Genomic DNA, 17,243 nt, shown 5'->3' on the forward strand with positions numbered 1-17,243 from the left:
TCTCCCAGGTGTAAAACAGCCGCCTGGATGAGCACGAGAAAGGATCCCTACAGAGAGAGACCTGGAAGATCCTTTTGGTTTAACCACAAACAGCACACACACCAGACTACATTCACTAAAACAGGGATTTTAGAGAACAGGACTCAGGAGCTGCTGCTCTGCTGCTGCCTCCATCAGTTAGTGTGCGTCACAAATATTTGTGCTGAACCTGAATTAACCTTTTAAAACACCAAAATCACTCAATAACACAAACAAACTAATCGATGGAGGCAGCAGCAGAGCAGCAGCTCCTGTGTCCTGTTCTCTAAAATCCCTGTTTTAGTGAATGTAGTCTGGTGTGTGTGCTGTTTGTGGTTAAACCAAAAGGATCTTCCAGGTCTCTCTCTGTAGGGATCCTTTCTCTGTAGGGATCCTTTCTCTGTAGGGATCCTTTCTCGTGCTCATCCAGGCGGCTGTTTTACACCTGGGAGAGGAAAGACTCTGTTAAATAAGTCCATCAGACATTTAGCCATACCATAGTAAGTAATAAAGAATAGGACTACTTCCTGTCTGTCCCATTGGTTCCCACTGATGTGGAGCTCTACGGCTCAGAGGAAGAGGATGATACACATGATAGTTGTTACTGGATATATTTCTGACTGCTTTGAGTCTGTTGGAGGGATTTTATGAGGAGGAGAAAAGTCAAACACCTCCAGATGTTCGTTAGAGTGTGTTTATTTGAGCTACACTTCAAATCAGACCCGAGAGCTTCCAAGAGAAGCTGCTGTCCAGGTGTCCAGCAGCTCGTCGCTCCGTCAGCCGCAGGGCCGCCGCGGCCGCTCGTGGTCGATGGGGAGGAAGTAGAACGGGACCTGGGGAGGGCAGGGATGAGCGGGGGAGGAGCCCCACCCCGGGTCCCCGTCAGCGTCGCCATGGTGATCACAGCCCAGAGTCAGGTTGCGAGACAGCAGGATCTTCACCTGGAACCACACCTCTCGGCCCTGGGGGAGGACGGGGGAGGAGACGTGAAGCTACAGGTACGATCTGAGTTTATAAATGACTGCTGCCTGAGTCACCACCGACTTTTACTTTCACAAATAAGGTGGAACAACTGATATTTTAAGGATAAAGTGGTAATATTATGAGGAAAAGATCGTAATTAGAATAAAGTCTTAATAATATGAGACTAGTCACTGAGAATAAAGTACGTTTGAGGAAAAAGTCACTTCAAGATGAAAGTTGGAACATTATGAGACAATACTTCAGTTTTTCCCGTCTGTCACTGATTAAATATTAGTTATTAACATATTTAAAGAAGTTTATGTTGCGATCATTCTTTACTCTGAATCAATAATCCACAGAAAGTGACCGACAAAACGGATCAGAGAGTTTCGGTCAAACACGTCTGAGGCGAGACGAGACGCTCCCACACTCAGAACTTTATCTGGACGTGGATCAGAGAGAAAATCAGCTTCGAACCGTTCGTCTGTTTTGACATCTGAGTTTGATGTTTGAGCCTTTTTGTTGTTTTAGAGTCCAGTGAGAAACTTTATCAAAATAAGGAGACATTTTCTCACACTACTGATTCAGAGTCCCGAAATAAATGATGTGTTAGTGACTCATAACGTTAGAGAGTATAAGAGACTATCAAACAAGAATTATTCATTTCTGCACAAATTAAGTATCTTAATTACAAAGTAGTGACTCAAAATAATAAAATAATCTAATAAAAGTGTCTCCAAAATAATTTATTTTCTCACAATAATGAAGAACTATTTCATAATAATCTGTTAATTTGATAAAACTTTATGGAAATTAATAATAGTGAGACTCAAAATGAGAAAATGTTTCAGAATAAAGTCAAACTTCCATTTGAAGTGTTGAACTTGTGGATATTAAATGTGAGATTTGGAGATAAAAACATGTTTCCTGTTATTTATTTATTTATATTCTTATTTAATTGTATCCTTCTTCAGCCTCTTTGTACCAGTTTCACGCTGCTTGTTGTGATTAGTTCAATAAAAACGAATAAAGACTGCAGTATTTTAAACTAATGACTAGAAACTGAATCTCTTTTTGACCAAATGAAATGTGGAAACTGGTGATGAGCATTTATCTGCCCAGAAAGATTAATCTGGAAAATAATAAATCAGTAAATACTAGAAATTATTCACTAGATTAATAACCTGATTAATAACAGAAAACTGTTCGATCAACAACTTTAAACACCTTAAATATTATTTAAATTAACTTTCTGTCGGTCTGATGATGGTTTCAGCTGTAAAAACAGTAACTCGTCCACATAAAGACACAAAAAGGATCTGACCTCATCGTCTGTGACACACTGGATCTCGTGTTTGTCGCCCAGATGTGGAACCAGGACCTGATCGACCTCCGCAACCTGCACACAGGAAGTATACGCCCACATGAGGACACGCACAGGAAGTATACGCCCACATGAGGACACAAACAGGAAGTATACGCCCACATGAGGACACGCACAGGAAGTATACGCCCACATGAGGACACACACAGGAAGTATACGCCCACATGAGGACACACACAGGAAGTATACGCCCACATGAGGACACACACAGGAAGTATACGCCCACACGAGGACACAAACAGGAAGTATACGCCCACATGAGGACACAAACAGGAAGTATACGCCCACACGAGGACACAAACAGGAAGTATACGCCCACACGAGGACACAAACAGGAAGTATACGCCCACATGAGGACACAAACAGGAAGTATACGCCCACACGAGGACACAAACAGGAAGTATACGCCCACATGAGGACACACAGGAAGTATACGCCCACATGAGGACACAAACAGGAAGTATACGCCCACACGAGGACACAAACAGGAAGTATACGCCCACATGAGGACACACACAGGAAGTATACGCCCACACGAGGACACAAACAGGAAGTATACGCCCACATGAGGACACAAACAGGAAGTATACGCCCACATGAGGACACACACAGGAAGTATACGCCCACACGAGGACACAAACAGGAAGTATACGCCCACATGAGGACACAAACAGGAAGTAGATGCCCAAATATGGTTTAACCACAAAGACTACATTCACTAAAACAGGGATTTTACATGGTAGTTTCTGGTCTACTGTTATCTCAATCATTTACTTTATTGTGTGACGTTTGTGTTTGTAAAAGGTCAGTTCTGATCCAACACAATGTTTGTGTTATGCACAATTGCACAAACTAAGTGATAGTAGACCTGCAACTGCTGTGTTGTACATTGTAAAATCACTGTTTTTTTCAATGGAATCTGGTGGGTTTGAATAACGTGATATAACGGCTGTTTCTGGTTAAATAAAAAATAATTTTACAGGTGTATCTCTGCAGGGATTCTTTCCATAATGCTGAAAAAAGTAATTTTAAATGGATCCAAACTAACTGATCGAGGCAGCAGCAACTCAGGTGTTCTGAAAGGTAAAATGACTGTTTTTGTTAATGGAGTCTGGTGGTTTGGAATAAACAGCGTGTGTTTTCACCTTGTAGAGTCGCTCACAGGACGGAGTGATACCAGCGTCCTTCAGCAACCTGCAGCAGACACACACATCAAACTTCACTTTGACAGCCATCGTCTTTTCAACAGGTTTTTTTTAAGCAGCAACATTTTACAAAATAAAAAGTTGAAATAAAAAATACAATTTTTTTTTTTAAATGAAATAAAAATATTATATATTTAAATAAATATATTATAAAATAAATATATCTAAATATATTATATTAATAAAATATTATATATTCATATCAGATGTATATTAAATACTAAATATTCTCTTTCCATCAAACATCACTGGGTGTAAACAGTCTTTTTTCAGTTTTCCCACCTGAGAATTCAGATTAAAAATTGTTTGGCTAAATCTGGCACATTAACATGATGTTAATTAAACCAAACCAGAGTGTGTGTGTGTGTGTGTGTGTGTGTGTGTGTGTGTGTGCTGACTTGTGGATGTCGAACAGTCCTCGTAGTTTGAGGCAGATGTTGAAGTATCTCAGAGGAGAGTTCAGTCCTTCGACACACGCCGCGTGGACGCCATGTTTCTGCCACTCCTCCTTCCTGTTTACACACAAACACACACAACTTCCTGTCTACTTGTGTCCAGCTCAGTCGTGACCAAAACTGGTCGTCGGCTCGACTTTCTTGCGTCCGATCGATTCGAATTAATCAGGTTTTTTTTACACTTCCTGTTTCCTCTGAATGAGTTTTTCACGTTTTGTTCTACGACATTAAAATATGTCAGTAAACACCCGACTGTTCCCTGATAACTTTATGTCCAGTCAGTCCGTATTAACCATCTTTAAAACCGTTCAAAAGAGGCTCAGTTGTTTCCTAAAACAGGAGGAAATAGAGAACTTGTTGGGAACTATTTTCAGCGGTGGATTAATACACATTATGGAGTTATGGAGCTAGCTAACCATGCTAGCTAGCTAGCTTCACTCTCAAATATGGTCACTTCTGGCTCCAATAAACCAAGATGGCGACGGCCAAAATGTCAAACTAGCGGCTTCAGAACGGTAGTCGGGGACGTCACGTGGCCACGCCCACTCACTTCAGTCGCTGTGTGTGTTTATGATACCGATAAAGTTTTCTTACCAGAAGTGGAAGCTGGATTTGATCTTCAGTAAGGACGGCCATTGTTCAGTCAGCTCCGCCTCCAGCTCCTGGAGGACAGGGAACATCAGCCAATCAGCTCTCAGATTCCACATTTAAACAGCAGCGTCATATTCGTCCTCTAACGGTGGACGTCTCAGGTAACCAGGTGAGCCGATCCTGACTGTGGGACTCACCTGGACGTCAGACCGGAACATCGGCCAGCAGGTGCAGCTGTCCTTCACCCGAAGAGGCCTGCAGGCACAGACAGGGCAGCACATGGGCCAAAATTAGGACCCCATGAAACAGAAGAGGCCCCCTGTAGACTGCAGGGTTCTCCACGATACCCAAAGTGGTGCAGAGAACCAAAAACATATTGATCACAAGTCAAGATGGAGGCAGCTTCTGTGTTCTGTGAGGTAAAATCACTGCTTTTGTGAATGGAGTCTGGTGTGTGTGCAGAGAGCGATATAACGGCAGCACGGCAGGAAGGGCAAGCAGGGAAAAGAGGAAACAGAAAGAAATGAGGAGATACAAAATGACAGAGGTAGATGACAAACTACAAAATATGGGCCCCTAATTTTACAAAATATGACGAACCAGAGTTCAGGTTTTAAAATACAGAAGTTAACCTTAAATCTTGCGTTTTTTCAATGGAGTTCTGCAGGTGACGGTCGTGTGTGTGAGATATTTACCACAGGCCGTGGATCGTCCAGTTGTTGATGCTCTGAGGAATCCTGCAGAGATCCTCTTTGTCCAAAGACTGAGGGACAGACAGACAGACAGACAGACAGACAGACAGGAAGTTAGCAGACGTGTCAGGTGACATAATCGGCCTCCGGCGGCCATATTGGAGGTCTTCGTCATTGGTTAAACAGGTCAGCATCTCCTCTTTCCTGCCTCCTAATTTCCTTCCTTGCCTTTCTCTTTCCTTTCACAACCTCTCCTTTTGTCCTTCTGTACATCCTCTTTTCCTTCCCTACCTCCTTTCATTCCTTCCTTCCCTCCTCTTCTATTTCCTTACCTCCTTTCCTTCACTATCTACCCATGTCATTTCCTTCCTTCCTCCATCTATTCAGCCATTTTAACAGCAGCTCCTGTGCCGTGTAGCAAATTAACCTCTGCTTGTTACGTTTGAGTGAAGGATCAGCACTGAGGATGATGATGATGATGATGAAGCTCACCTGACAGAACCCCCCGGGCCACTGCAGAGTGAACAGGAGGCACTTCCAGGAGCAGAAAGTCCTTCGATCGAGCGGCTCTGAGCCTTGGCGGCCATGTTTGTAGTCCTCCTGGTGTTTGTAGTCCTCCCAGCGGTGTGCCTGCGAGGCGGCGTTGTGAGGAAGCTGCAGGAGGAGGAAGAAGAGGAGGAGGAGGAGGAGCACTAGCAGGTGCAACAGTGGACGCCACATCTCCTCTTCCTCACCGATCAGATCAGATCAGATCAATAACACGTCAGCCAGAGAGCATCACAGACAGTAAAACACGGCTGAGCTATAATATAAATAATAATTTTACTACCAATACTAAGCTGAGAATAAATAAATAGAAAGACTTCAAGTACGTCAATATGATTTATTATCATTATTATTATTATTAATAATAATAATAATAATAATAATAATGATAATGATAATAATAATGATAATAATAATAATAATAATGATAATAATAATAATAATATATCTATAATAAGATCTTACAGCATTTATATTATAGTAAACAAACATTTTAATATACATATAAATGCAGTATTTTCAGGTTGTTGTTATTTAGTGAAGTTGTTTATCATGTCAGGCTTTTAAAGAAATAATCTTATAAATCATTTATATTTAAAATCTTCTAGTTAGTTGATTTCAAAATAAAGTTCATTTCCTTAGAATCTGGGCAGAAAAGTAAAAGTCACCAACACATAAAAGAACCCATCAGTATTTTTCCTCCCTGACAACATTTTAACATTAAAACAAAACCACCAGACCGATGAATCGCTCTCTATGCTGACGATCGTCTGTCTTATGTTCAAGTTGGAGGAAAGATTTGAGAAACTCACCAAAAAGCTGCTGCTGCTGCTGAGAGCTGCTGCTGAACCTTCATCTTCAGAAAAACTGGAAGTGAAACATCGCGGTTCGAACACGTGAGCGTTCACGTGTTCGACTTTACAGAAAACAAACACCTGGCTGGTTTCTGACTGAGTGAAACTTCACATTAGCAAAGACGGAAGAGCTCAGTGCTGCAGAAGAAGAAGAAATATTACTCAAGTCTGACATTTAACTTCATTCATGAAATATCAACATCTCTATGAGATTCACCGTCCTGTTTTCTTTGCTAACGTGTGCCCTCTCTCTCTGAGACGGCCTCTGATTGGACAGAATCTCCTGTCAGACCACCTGAACTCCAGCAGGAGGAAGGTTATTATGGGATGTTTACCCACAGGTGTCAAACACCTTTTAAATATTCTGGAAATGTCCCTTTACAGCTTCGTCCTTGAATCTAACTCCCTCGGTGACAGATACTACACTTCCTGGTGCAGTCATGTGACCCAGTGACCATTAATCTGCCTGATTAACACCTGAGACACAACCAGCTGATTTTAAATAGTTTTTCTTATTAAAAGGTGAGTTTCAGACAGTTTAACATTTCTAATCCTGTCCTAGATTAGATTATTATTGTTATATCAACCTGTCCTGACTGTATTTTAGGAAAAACTTGATATGAAACTTTTTTCTTCTAAAAATAAAGCTGTGACATATTTAACATTTCCGTTTAGTTTAGTTATAATTTTACATGAAGGAGAAAAAGGTTTTTATGGGTTAAATAAAAGCACAAAAACATTTACAGGAAACGTATTAATCTAAAGGAAAACGTGATAATAATTAACTAACCTCCAGTTTACTGGAAACACACGTCTGCACTGCCAGAGCAAAGAAAAGTACAAACATTTGCTAAATAGCAGCTAATTAACACATAAAAGCAGACGTACAGCTAAAGAAACACAAACAGAAAGAAGTGAGAGCTGCATAAACGTGTTTTAAATGAATATCTATGCATGGATGGTAGTTTTTTTATGCATGTGCGAACAGTTTGCCCCCGCCCCTCCCCCCACTCACCAAAGCACGGACCATCCCAGCACTCTGACACCCCCCTCCCCCTACACCCCCACCTCCACCCCAAGCCTCTCCATAACAGCTGACCAGGTGAGAAGTGAGCTGAGGAAGACCAAGGCGAGGAAGGCCGCAGGTCCTGATGGCATCAGCTCCAGACTGTTGAAGGACTGTGCAGACCAGCTCTGTCAGGTGCTCCTGCACATCTTCAACCTGAGCCTGAGTCTGGAGAGGGTACCAGCTCTGTGGAAGACTTCCTGCGTGGTTCCGGTTCCAAAGACAACGCACCCCAGGGAGCCCCACCACTTCAGACCTGTGGCCCTCACTTCTCACCTGATGAAGACCATGGAGAGGATCATCCTCAAAAACCTCCGCCCCCTGGTGAGCCCACATCTGGATCCACTGCAGTTTGCCTACCAACCGAGCACTGGAGCGGATGATGCAGTCATCTACCTGCTTCACAGATCCCTGACTCACCTGGAGAACACCGGCAGCACTGTGAGGGTCATGTTCTTTGACTTCTCCAGTGCATTCAACACCATCCAGCCGTCACTGCTCAGGGTGAAGCTGGAAAGAGCGGGAGTGGACTGTCACCTGGCTGCATGGACAACGGACTACCTCACCAACAGACCGCAGTACGTGAGGCTCCAGGAATGTGTGTCTGACATGGTGGTCTGCAGCACAGGGACCCCACAGGGGACCGTACTCTCCCCCTTCCTCTTCACCCTGTACACCTCGGACTTCAGTTACAACTCTGGGAGCTGTCACCTCCAGAAGTTCTCCGATGACACAGCCATCGTAGGGTGTGTGTCAGAGGGGGACGAACAGGAGCACCGGGAGGTCGTCTCCAGCTTCGTTGACTGGTGTGAGCTAAACCATCTTCAGCTCAACACCAGCAAGACAAAGGAGATGGTGATTGACTTCCGCAGGAAGACACCCCAGACTGCACCGGTGAACATCCAGGGACTGGACACTGAGAGGGTGGAGACCCTCAAATACCTGGTGTTCACCTCAACAACAAACTGGACTGGTCTCACAACACAGACGTCCTGTACAAGAAGGGCCAAAGTCGTCTCCACCTGCTGAGGAGACTGAGGTCCTTTGGAGTGTGCAGGACTCTGCTCAGGACTTTTTATGACTCTGTGGTGGCGTCTGCAGTCCTCTATGCAGTGGTCTGCTGGGGAGGAGGGAGCACAGAGAGGGACAGAAAGAGACTGAACAGGCTGGTCAGGAGGGCCGCTTCTGTCCTGGACTGCTCCCTGGACTCCATAGAGGAGGTGGGTGAGAGGAGGACACTAACAAAACTCAAGTCCATCATGGACGACCCCTCTCACCCCCTGCATGAGACTGTGGGGGCCCTCAGCAGCTCCTTCAGCAGCAGGCTGAGGCCCCCACCCTGCAAGAAGGAACGCTACCGCAGGTCATTTCTCCATCAGCCATCAGACTCTTTAACAGCAGCATCACTGGCTGATGTTAATATACTGTTTTCCATCCATGTCATTCCATTCCTGTCTACAGTGTAAATATTTATTTCATTTCATCACAAATCCATATATTTATATTTATATTTATATTTATATTTATATTTATATTTATATTTATATTTGCTATTTCTTGTCTTTTCTATTGCTTTGTTTCTTTCACTCTCCCTGTTTATATTGTTGCTGCTGTAACAAGAAAAATTTCCCCCTATGGGGGATCAAATAAAGAAGTCTAAGTCTAAAAACACTTGAAAATAAGAAGTTAAGAAAGTGAAATGTTGCTTTGAGCTGTAAAACATGACGGATTATTAAGAGCTGGGTTTGTTTCCTGAGTGCTGCCGAGCGCAGACAGTTTGGCCTCTGCAGCAGATCGTAGTTTGGCCGAGATCCAGACACACTGATACCATATGTGTGTGTTTTTAAGTGTGTGTGTGTGTGTGTGTGTGTGTGTTTGTGTCCTTGTCGGGGTTAGACGAGGCAGCGCAGCTCGACACAGACATGAATCAGCTCCTGGTAACTAACTTTTCCTCTCTTTTTCCCTCTCGGTTTTGTTTCTGTGAGGCTTCTCACAGAGGAGATGAGCTCAGGTGGAGAGAAGGAAGGTTAAACGGTGTGTTTGTGCAGGAGGGAAGTGAGGCGAGGCGGTCCGGCCTGACCTTTGGGCCGTGCAGGAAAAACTCCCTGAAGCCGTGTTTCTCCTCCTGCCGGGCCTCAGCGTGGCGTTTAAGGTGTCGTACGGGGTAAAGACGTGACCTATATATACATCCTGACTGCAGGGTCGCCTCATGTGACCTGCTGCGGGGTCTCACTCATCTTTAATGGAAGTCAGCGGCACGTTTACATTAACAGACGGCCACTTAAACAACTGCCGGCCCAAAATAAATGGGTTTAAAGGAGTGATGACGTGTATAAAGACTCCTGTTCCTCAGTGGTTTGACTGTCTGGGTATAAAAGCACCAGGATCTTTGGCATCGCTGGGCCCTGAAACACCGGCTTCTTGGTCTGGGACCCAAATACATAAAGATCTCTGCTAAAACTGTCAGCGCGTTTAAATCATAAATGCAGTATTTTGCAGTATAAATGCAGTATATTTACAGTATAAATGCAGTATATTTGCAGAATAAATGCAGTATTTTGCAGTATAAATGCAGTATAAATGCAGTATATTTGCAGTATAAATGCAGTATTTGCAGTATAAATGCAGTATTTTGCATTATAAATGCAGTATTTGCAGTATATTTGCAGTATATTTGCAGTATAAATGCAGTATTTTGCAGTATAAATGCAGTATATTTGCAGTATAAATGCAGTATATTTACAGTATAAATGCAGTATAAATGCAGTATAAATGCAGTATATTTACAGTATAAATGCAGTATATTTGCAGTATAAATGCAGTATATTTGCAGTATAAATGCAGTATATTTGCAGTATAAATGCAGTATTTTGCATTATAAATGCAGTATTTGCAGTATAAATGCAGTTTTTTGCATTATAAATGCAGTATTTTGCAGTATAAATGCAGTATAAATGCAGTATATTTGCAGTATAAATGCAGTATATTTACAGTATAAATGCAGTATTTTGCATTATAAATGCAGTATTTGCAGTATAAATGCAGTATATTTGCAGGATAAATGCAGTATTTTGCAGTATAAATGCAGTATATTTGCAGTATAAATGCAGTATTTTGCATTATAAATGCAGTATATTTGCAGTATAAATGCAGTATTTTGATATATATATATATATGTGTGTGTGTGTGTGTGTGTGTATATATATATATATACACACACACACGTATACACACACACACACACACACACACACACACACACACACATATATATATATATATATATATATATACACACATGTATACACACACACACACACACACACACACACACACATATATATATATATATATATATATATATACACACATGTATACACACACACACACACACACACACACACACACACACATATATATATATATATATATATATACACACATGTATACACACACACACACACACACACACACACACACACACACACACACACATATATATATATATATATATATATACACACATGTATACACACACACACACACACACACACACACACACACATATATATATATATATATATATATATATACACACATGTATACACACACACACACACACACACACACACACACACACACACACACACACACACACACACACACACATATATGGTTAAACAGTCTGTTGTTTACATGAACTTTTGTCGACTTGTTGGCAGCAGCTGGAAAATCCCAGCATGCCGTTTGGCTCAGTCTGATCGTGTCACACACACACAGGCTCCTGATTGGCTGAGGTGTCGGGTTCCCAGGCTGTGATTGGCCGTCGGCCGTGTCAGTCCCGCCCTCAGCTACCCGACGTGACCTTGGTGGACGGTTAAAAAGTCACGCAGCGTCTTAAAGCAACAGGCCGCCGCAGAAACTGTCAAAGCAGATTTGGATTTGTAATCCAACTTTACTGCTTCTCAATGTCTTATTTTAAATGTTTTTATGAATATTACATTTATTTAATAAATAAACTATTTTTAAATATCCTGGAGTCTAAATGACTGATCGGTACAAAAAGTGTTTGAGTTGGTCCCATCGACTTAAATAAAAGTAGAATTATTTATTATTATTCTAATTTCTGAACACTGGTCTGATCACCGAGGGGGAAACTTTAATTTAAGACTATTTAATGCTGCTTTAATCACATTTAAGGCAAATTTTACAATAAAATATACATCAAATATGTAAAATATCGAGTAAATACACATTCTGTCAGTTCAGATTTATCAGTAACAGTATGATAATAATTAGTTCAGTTAAAGAACTTTAGTCCAAATAAACAAAATATATTTGTCCTGAAAGATGTTAATAAAATAAAACTTAATAAATAAAGAAACAGGAAGAAGTTTTTACTGAGGGTCTGATTTAGACTTTATAAGTTCATGTTCTGTAGTTTCTGCAGGACTTTAAAGAAATAAATAAATAAATAAATTGTCCTCTTGTCTAAAGTTCACGTTCAGGCAGCAAAACTAGTCGATCAGGTTCAGGAAAAGATTAAAGGGTTAAATAAGTGAGGGACATAATTTAATGTATCTACGTGGTGTAACTTCATGGATTTGAACATTTCACACGTTTCTGAGGTTCATTAGGTTTAGATAATAAAACCAGATGATCTATTAAGATGCTGTTTGAAGGTTTGGGGTAAAATAACGAACCTCTGCCTCTTTAAATCTTCATTAAATACCTCTGGCTGGATGTGTTTTCGTTTCAAATTTCACTCCTAACGTGGAAACAATGAAGCCGAGCTCATAAAAACTGTCTCTGGGATGTGAAACCAGTGGCGGTAAAAAGGGAACAGAGAGCGTCTCTGTCCAAGAAGAGCTGGAGCAGAAGTGAGACACACCTGCTACCTGTCCGCCAGCTCCCAGCAGCCTCCTCGGCCCGGAAAGCAGAAATAACCAATGTCACTTCCTGTTTTCTCCCATCGTGAAACTCCTGCAGCTTCACAGAGAAACACATGAAAACCTACTAAAACTGTCTCGGTGAAACGTTGCAGCAGAAATGAGCCTGATTGGCTGTCGGCCATGTTGGGGAGGTGAAGATCAATCGATTCTGGTTTGTTATGAACGAGTGAAACAGGAAACATAAATTTAATGTAAATTATCTACAATTTCAGCTTTTCTCAGTTTGTTATCGTATTAATAATTAAATCAGTTCATTAATAAAATAAACTGTTTTTGTTTCCCATTTAAGAGGAAAACAGGATCTATTGATCCTCTGAACTGATATCAGTGTCCCAAACATCTATAATGATTTATTCTAACCATCATCAGACACACAGTCCAGTTATGATATTATTCTGTACTATAAAACAATGTAATGATACAATATGGTCATAAAATACTACGATAATCTAAATTTAATCCGATTTTTAAACACAAAACTGTTCGGAGCTCCAAAACTAAGTGAGTCTGACGTTCAAAAGGAACCAAAGTCTTTCTGGGAAACAGCTGGATTCTTGGGAAGTTTCATAATAAAAGCCTAAATCAGTAAAAGGAGGACGGGATGAATTTAAAACATGTTATATTTGACAGAGGGGAACAGAAACATTCAGAGATAATAACAGACTGGCATCCTGTAACGCTGGTTAAAACATTAATCCTGAAGGAGGAGCACAAAAATGTCGTTTTGCTGCTTCCTAAGAAAAAGTTCTGGTTTCTTTGTGTTTCCAGAAACTCTCAGTCGTGTCCAGCCGAGTCTTCAGCAGCTCTGCCAGGCGGCTGAGGAACAAAGTCCCCGAGGCCCAGAAATTCTTCCAGGTAGGAAATCAATCATTAAATGGATCAAATCTCCAGGTTTTTACCGTCCGAGCATCAGTAAGGAAGAACAAACTCAAACTGATATAATGAGTTCATTTGGCCTCGATCACATCACACAGCTGTCAGTTTGGCAAAAACAGAAGAAGAAGAAGAAGAAGAAGAAGAAAACACATCTGTAAACGCTTGAAGAAGAACCCTCCATCTCTCATCTCACCCACAGCAAACTGTTTCATACTTAGTGCTACATACGTGAAGATTACTTGATTGACTGCTGCTTTTGTTACTGGAGAAACCACAGATGATCAGCTGGTTGTGCTGCAGTACGGCTGAGGTTTAATCTAAGTAAACCACACTAAAAATAGTACTTCAATAATAGTATGTGAGTATAATGTAAAGCAGTCATCATATATTCTATCAGTAGATTATTACTCCTCATTTTTAACTATTCAGTATTAGACTGCAGCTAATGGAGATTTTCATTGACAAAAACAGTAATTTTTCACAGGAGCTGTTGTTCTGCTGTAGTCTCGATCAGTTAGTTAATTTGTGTTATTGTGTGACTTTGGTGTTTTAAAGGGTTCATTCAGAGCCAAAACAATATTCATGTCACACACAATAACACAAAAAATTAAGCGATCAAGGCAGCAGCAGACCAGCAACTCCATTTGCACTGCTTGGTAAAATCGCTGTTTTTGTGAATGTAGTCTGGTGTGTGTGCAGAGAGCGATATAACGGCTGTTTATGGTTAAACCAAAAGGATCTTCCAGGTCTCTCTCTGTAGGGATCCTTTCCATAATGCTGTCAGGTTTATAAATGGCTGGTAGGTAAAAATAGTGTTGGAATTGGTCCAGTAGATAAGACCAGACTCCATTCACAAAAACAGTAATTTTACGCAGGAGCTGCTGATCTGCTGCCGTGTTGATCAGGTAGCTTGTTTGTGTTATTGTGTCACTTTGGTGTTTTTAAGGGTTCATTCAGATCCATCTCAGTATTTCTATAACACACAATAACACAAACAAACTAAATAATCATGGCAGTGGTAGACCAGCAACTCTTGTGTTCTGTGAGCTAAAATCACTGTTTTAGTGAATGGAGTCTGGTGGAAACACCCTTACATGCTCCAACATTAAAAACACCTTTAATGTAAAATCCCGCAACATAATATATATTATTCTGCATCACAAATACTTTAAAGTGTATTTTAATGTTAATACTTTTTCACTTTTACTTGAGTATTTCTACATTGTGGTTAATTGAGTTGATGATCTGAGTGCCGGTGGTTTCTATGGTTACAGGAGGATAACGGGTTGCCAGTCCACATCAAGGGAGGAACCGGCGACGTCCTGCTCTACCGGGCGACCATGACACTAACTATAGGAGGTAACGTATCAGGAAACATCTCAGGGTTTGGCATGAAAAGTTGTGTTTTACTGAGAAATACAGTGTTAAATGAATGACACAGCAGTTATACACTCATCCAGGGGGGTTCTGATATCTAAAATAAAAGCCAATTAATGGCCGAGGACGTGTTTGACATGAACAAATGAAGGTCAACTAAGCATAACGTACATTTTCCTCAATTTAATCTAATAAATTCAACAGTATAATAACGATATTTTCAACAGGCTCATGAGGGAGCAGTCATTTTTATTATTTTCTTTATTTCTAAAACTCGTCTTTTTATTCATCATGTTGCTTTCTAACAATGACAGTATAAAGATGTGAGGCCTCGAGGTGCAGACACCTGTAATTACCCGTCATGGTGGCGTTGATGTCTGTGTGTGTGTTTGTCGTCTCTACAGGAGCTTTCTACTCTCTGTACTGGCTGCTCGTCGCCTCGATGCCTCAGAGGAAGGCGTAGAGAGGAGACGACCCCGGGCTCCGTCTATCGCATGGACAACTACGCTCGGCTCCGTCTAACACTAATGTTTGTTGTGTGCAGTTCTATTTGATTTTATCACAAGCCGCCCTTCTGTCAATGTGGCAACAATAAATAATTAAGAATCTTAATTCAACGTCTGCAGAGTTTTGATTTGTTTGGTTTCTGACTTAAAGGGAAAATGATGCTGAAGTTAATTATCCTGCACCTGATCACAGTAGATCCACTAAAAGAGCTTGTTTGATCCACTGACAGGCTCAGAGTGTTCTTCTAAGTGTGTGACAGCATCATGGAAAGGATCCCTACAGAGAGAGACCTGGAAGATCCTTTTGGTTTAACCACAAACAGCACACACACCAGACTACATTCACTAAAACAGGGATTTTAGAGAACAGGACACAGGAGCTGCTGCTCTGCTGCCATGATTGTTTAGTTTGTGTGTGTTATTGTGTGTTACACAAATGCTGAGGAGGATCTGAACTAACCCTTAAAAACACCAAAGTGACACAACAACACAAACAAACTACCTGATCAAGGCAGCAGCAAACCAGCAGCTCCTGTGTAAAATTGCAGTTTTTGTGAATGGAGTCTGGTGTGTTTGAGAGTTGCCCCAAAGGATTAGTTTGCAGCCTGAGCAGCCGATCTACTGGACCAATTCCAACACTTTTTATAAACACTATCAATACCCACCAGCCATCTATGTACAAATAGACAAAAAACACCAAAACAAAACCAAAATATGTACAAACAGAGCCCAGGTTTATAAATACCAGACTTCTCCTTTCACCAAAAAACGGGACTAAACTAAACTAAATTGTATGACAGTGAATAAAAGGACACTGCAGCTGGTCCAACAGGCACAGATGTGTAAGATTAGCTGCAGCCATCACTGAAACAACAGTGATCATCTGCCTTCATGGACCAACAGTCTGCAGAGTTTCAGCTCTCCAATGGCTCCACCAAGTGCTGTGAACAAGAAAATACACCAAAACTACACTAATGATGCTTTCCCAGGCTGAAAGAAAACCAGACCAGACCCTGATCAGTCTTCTGTCATTTTCTAGTATTTTTAGAGGCTAGCAGTCCACCTAATATCCCACTTGTGGTAATTAAAGGAGAACTTTGTCATTTTTAAGCCTTATTTGTACATATTTTGGTGCCTTAAATACTAAGTTTTCCACTAAAAGAGCTTGTTTGATCCACTGACAGGATCAGAGTGTTATTCTAAGTGTGTGACAGCATCATGGAAAGGATCCCTACAGAGAGAGACCTGGAAGATCCTTTTGGTTTAACCACAAACAGCCGCTATATCGCTCTCTGCACACACACCAGACTACATTCACAAAAATGGCAATTTTACACAGTAGTTGCTGCTTTGCTTGTCTTGATCGGTTTGTTTTTCTTTTGTTATTGTGTGACTTTAGTGTTTTAAAGGGTCAGTTCAGATCCAACACAGTATTTGTGTAACAGAGAATAAAACAAACATACAAACCAATCAAGGCAGCGGCAGAACAGCAACTCCTGTGTTCTCCCAGGTAAAATTAATGGTTTTGTCAATGGAGTCTGGTGGTTTTGAGAGAGCGATAAGCCTAATAACCCAGACCCCATTCACAAAAATATTGATTTTAACTTTGAGAACAAATGCATGTTGGTAATGAGGGCAGATGAAGTCACAGGCCTGGAAGTAATTTTTATATCGTTTTCTTCAAACCCACCAGACTCCATTCAAAAAAGTGGTAATTTTACCTCGCAGAATGCAAGAGTTGCTGGTTTATTGCTGCCT

General features: G+C 41.1%; 3 protein-coding genes across 4 annotated transcripts in view; 1 reads left to right on the top strand and 2 right to left on the bottom strand.

Moving 5' to 3' along the window:
* Positions 1 to 698: 698 nt before the first annotated feature.
* On the bottom strand, positions 699 to 6,182 carry rnaset2l (ribonuclease T2, like). Its single transcript, XM_070828683.1, has 8 exons — positions 5,801 to 6,182; positions 5,312 to 5,379; positions 4,814 to 4,871; positions 4,620 to 4,687; positions 3,969 to 4,082; positions 3,511 to 3,559; positions 2,306 to 2,380; positions 699 to 980 (listed from the first exon to the last, which is right to left on the bottom strand). Exons 1-8 carry the CDS (start codon positions 6,026 to 6,028, stop codon positions 795 to 797), a joined length of 846 nt encoding a protein of 281 aa, XP_070684784.1. The 5' UTR covers positions 6,029 to 6,182; the 3' UTR covers positions 699 to 794.
* Positions 6,183 to 8,732: 2,550 nt separating this feature from the next.
* The window catches only part of dlc (deltaC), a 74,145-nt gene continuing 65,634 nt past the window's right edge, over positions 8,733 to 17,243 (bottom strand). For both annotated transcript variants that reach the window (XR_011584149.1, XR_011584148.1), the window contains exon 11: positions 8,733 to 8,744. The gene's annotated coding sequence lies outside the window, so the exon portion shown is untranslated. The remainder of the gene's footprint in view (positions 8,745 to 17,243) is intronic.
* On the top strand, positions 9,601 to 15,591 carry cox7a1 (cytochrome c oxidase subunit 7A1). Its single transcript, XM_070828688.1, has 4 exons — positions 9,601 to 9,711; positions 13,495 to 13,581; positions 14,877 to 14,961; positions 15,384 to 15,591. The coding sequence occupies exons 1-4, from the start codon at positions 9,697 to 9,699 to the stop codon at positions 15,440 to 15,442; spliced, it is 246 nt and encodes an 81-aa protein (XP_070684789.1). The 5' UTR covers positions 9,601 to 9,696; the 3' UTR covers positions 15,443 to 15,591.

The sequence above is a fragment of the Pempheris klunzingeri genome, chromosome 4 (assembly GCF_042242105.1).
Source record: "Pempheris klunzingeri isolate RE-2024b chromosome 4, fPemKlu1.hap1, whole genome shotgun sequence".
In the NCBI taxonomy this organism is placed as follows: domain Eukaryota; kingdom Metazoa; phylum Chordata; class Actinopteri; order Acropomatiformes; family Pempheridae; genus Pempheris; species Pempheris klunzingeri.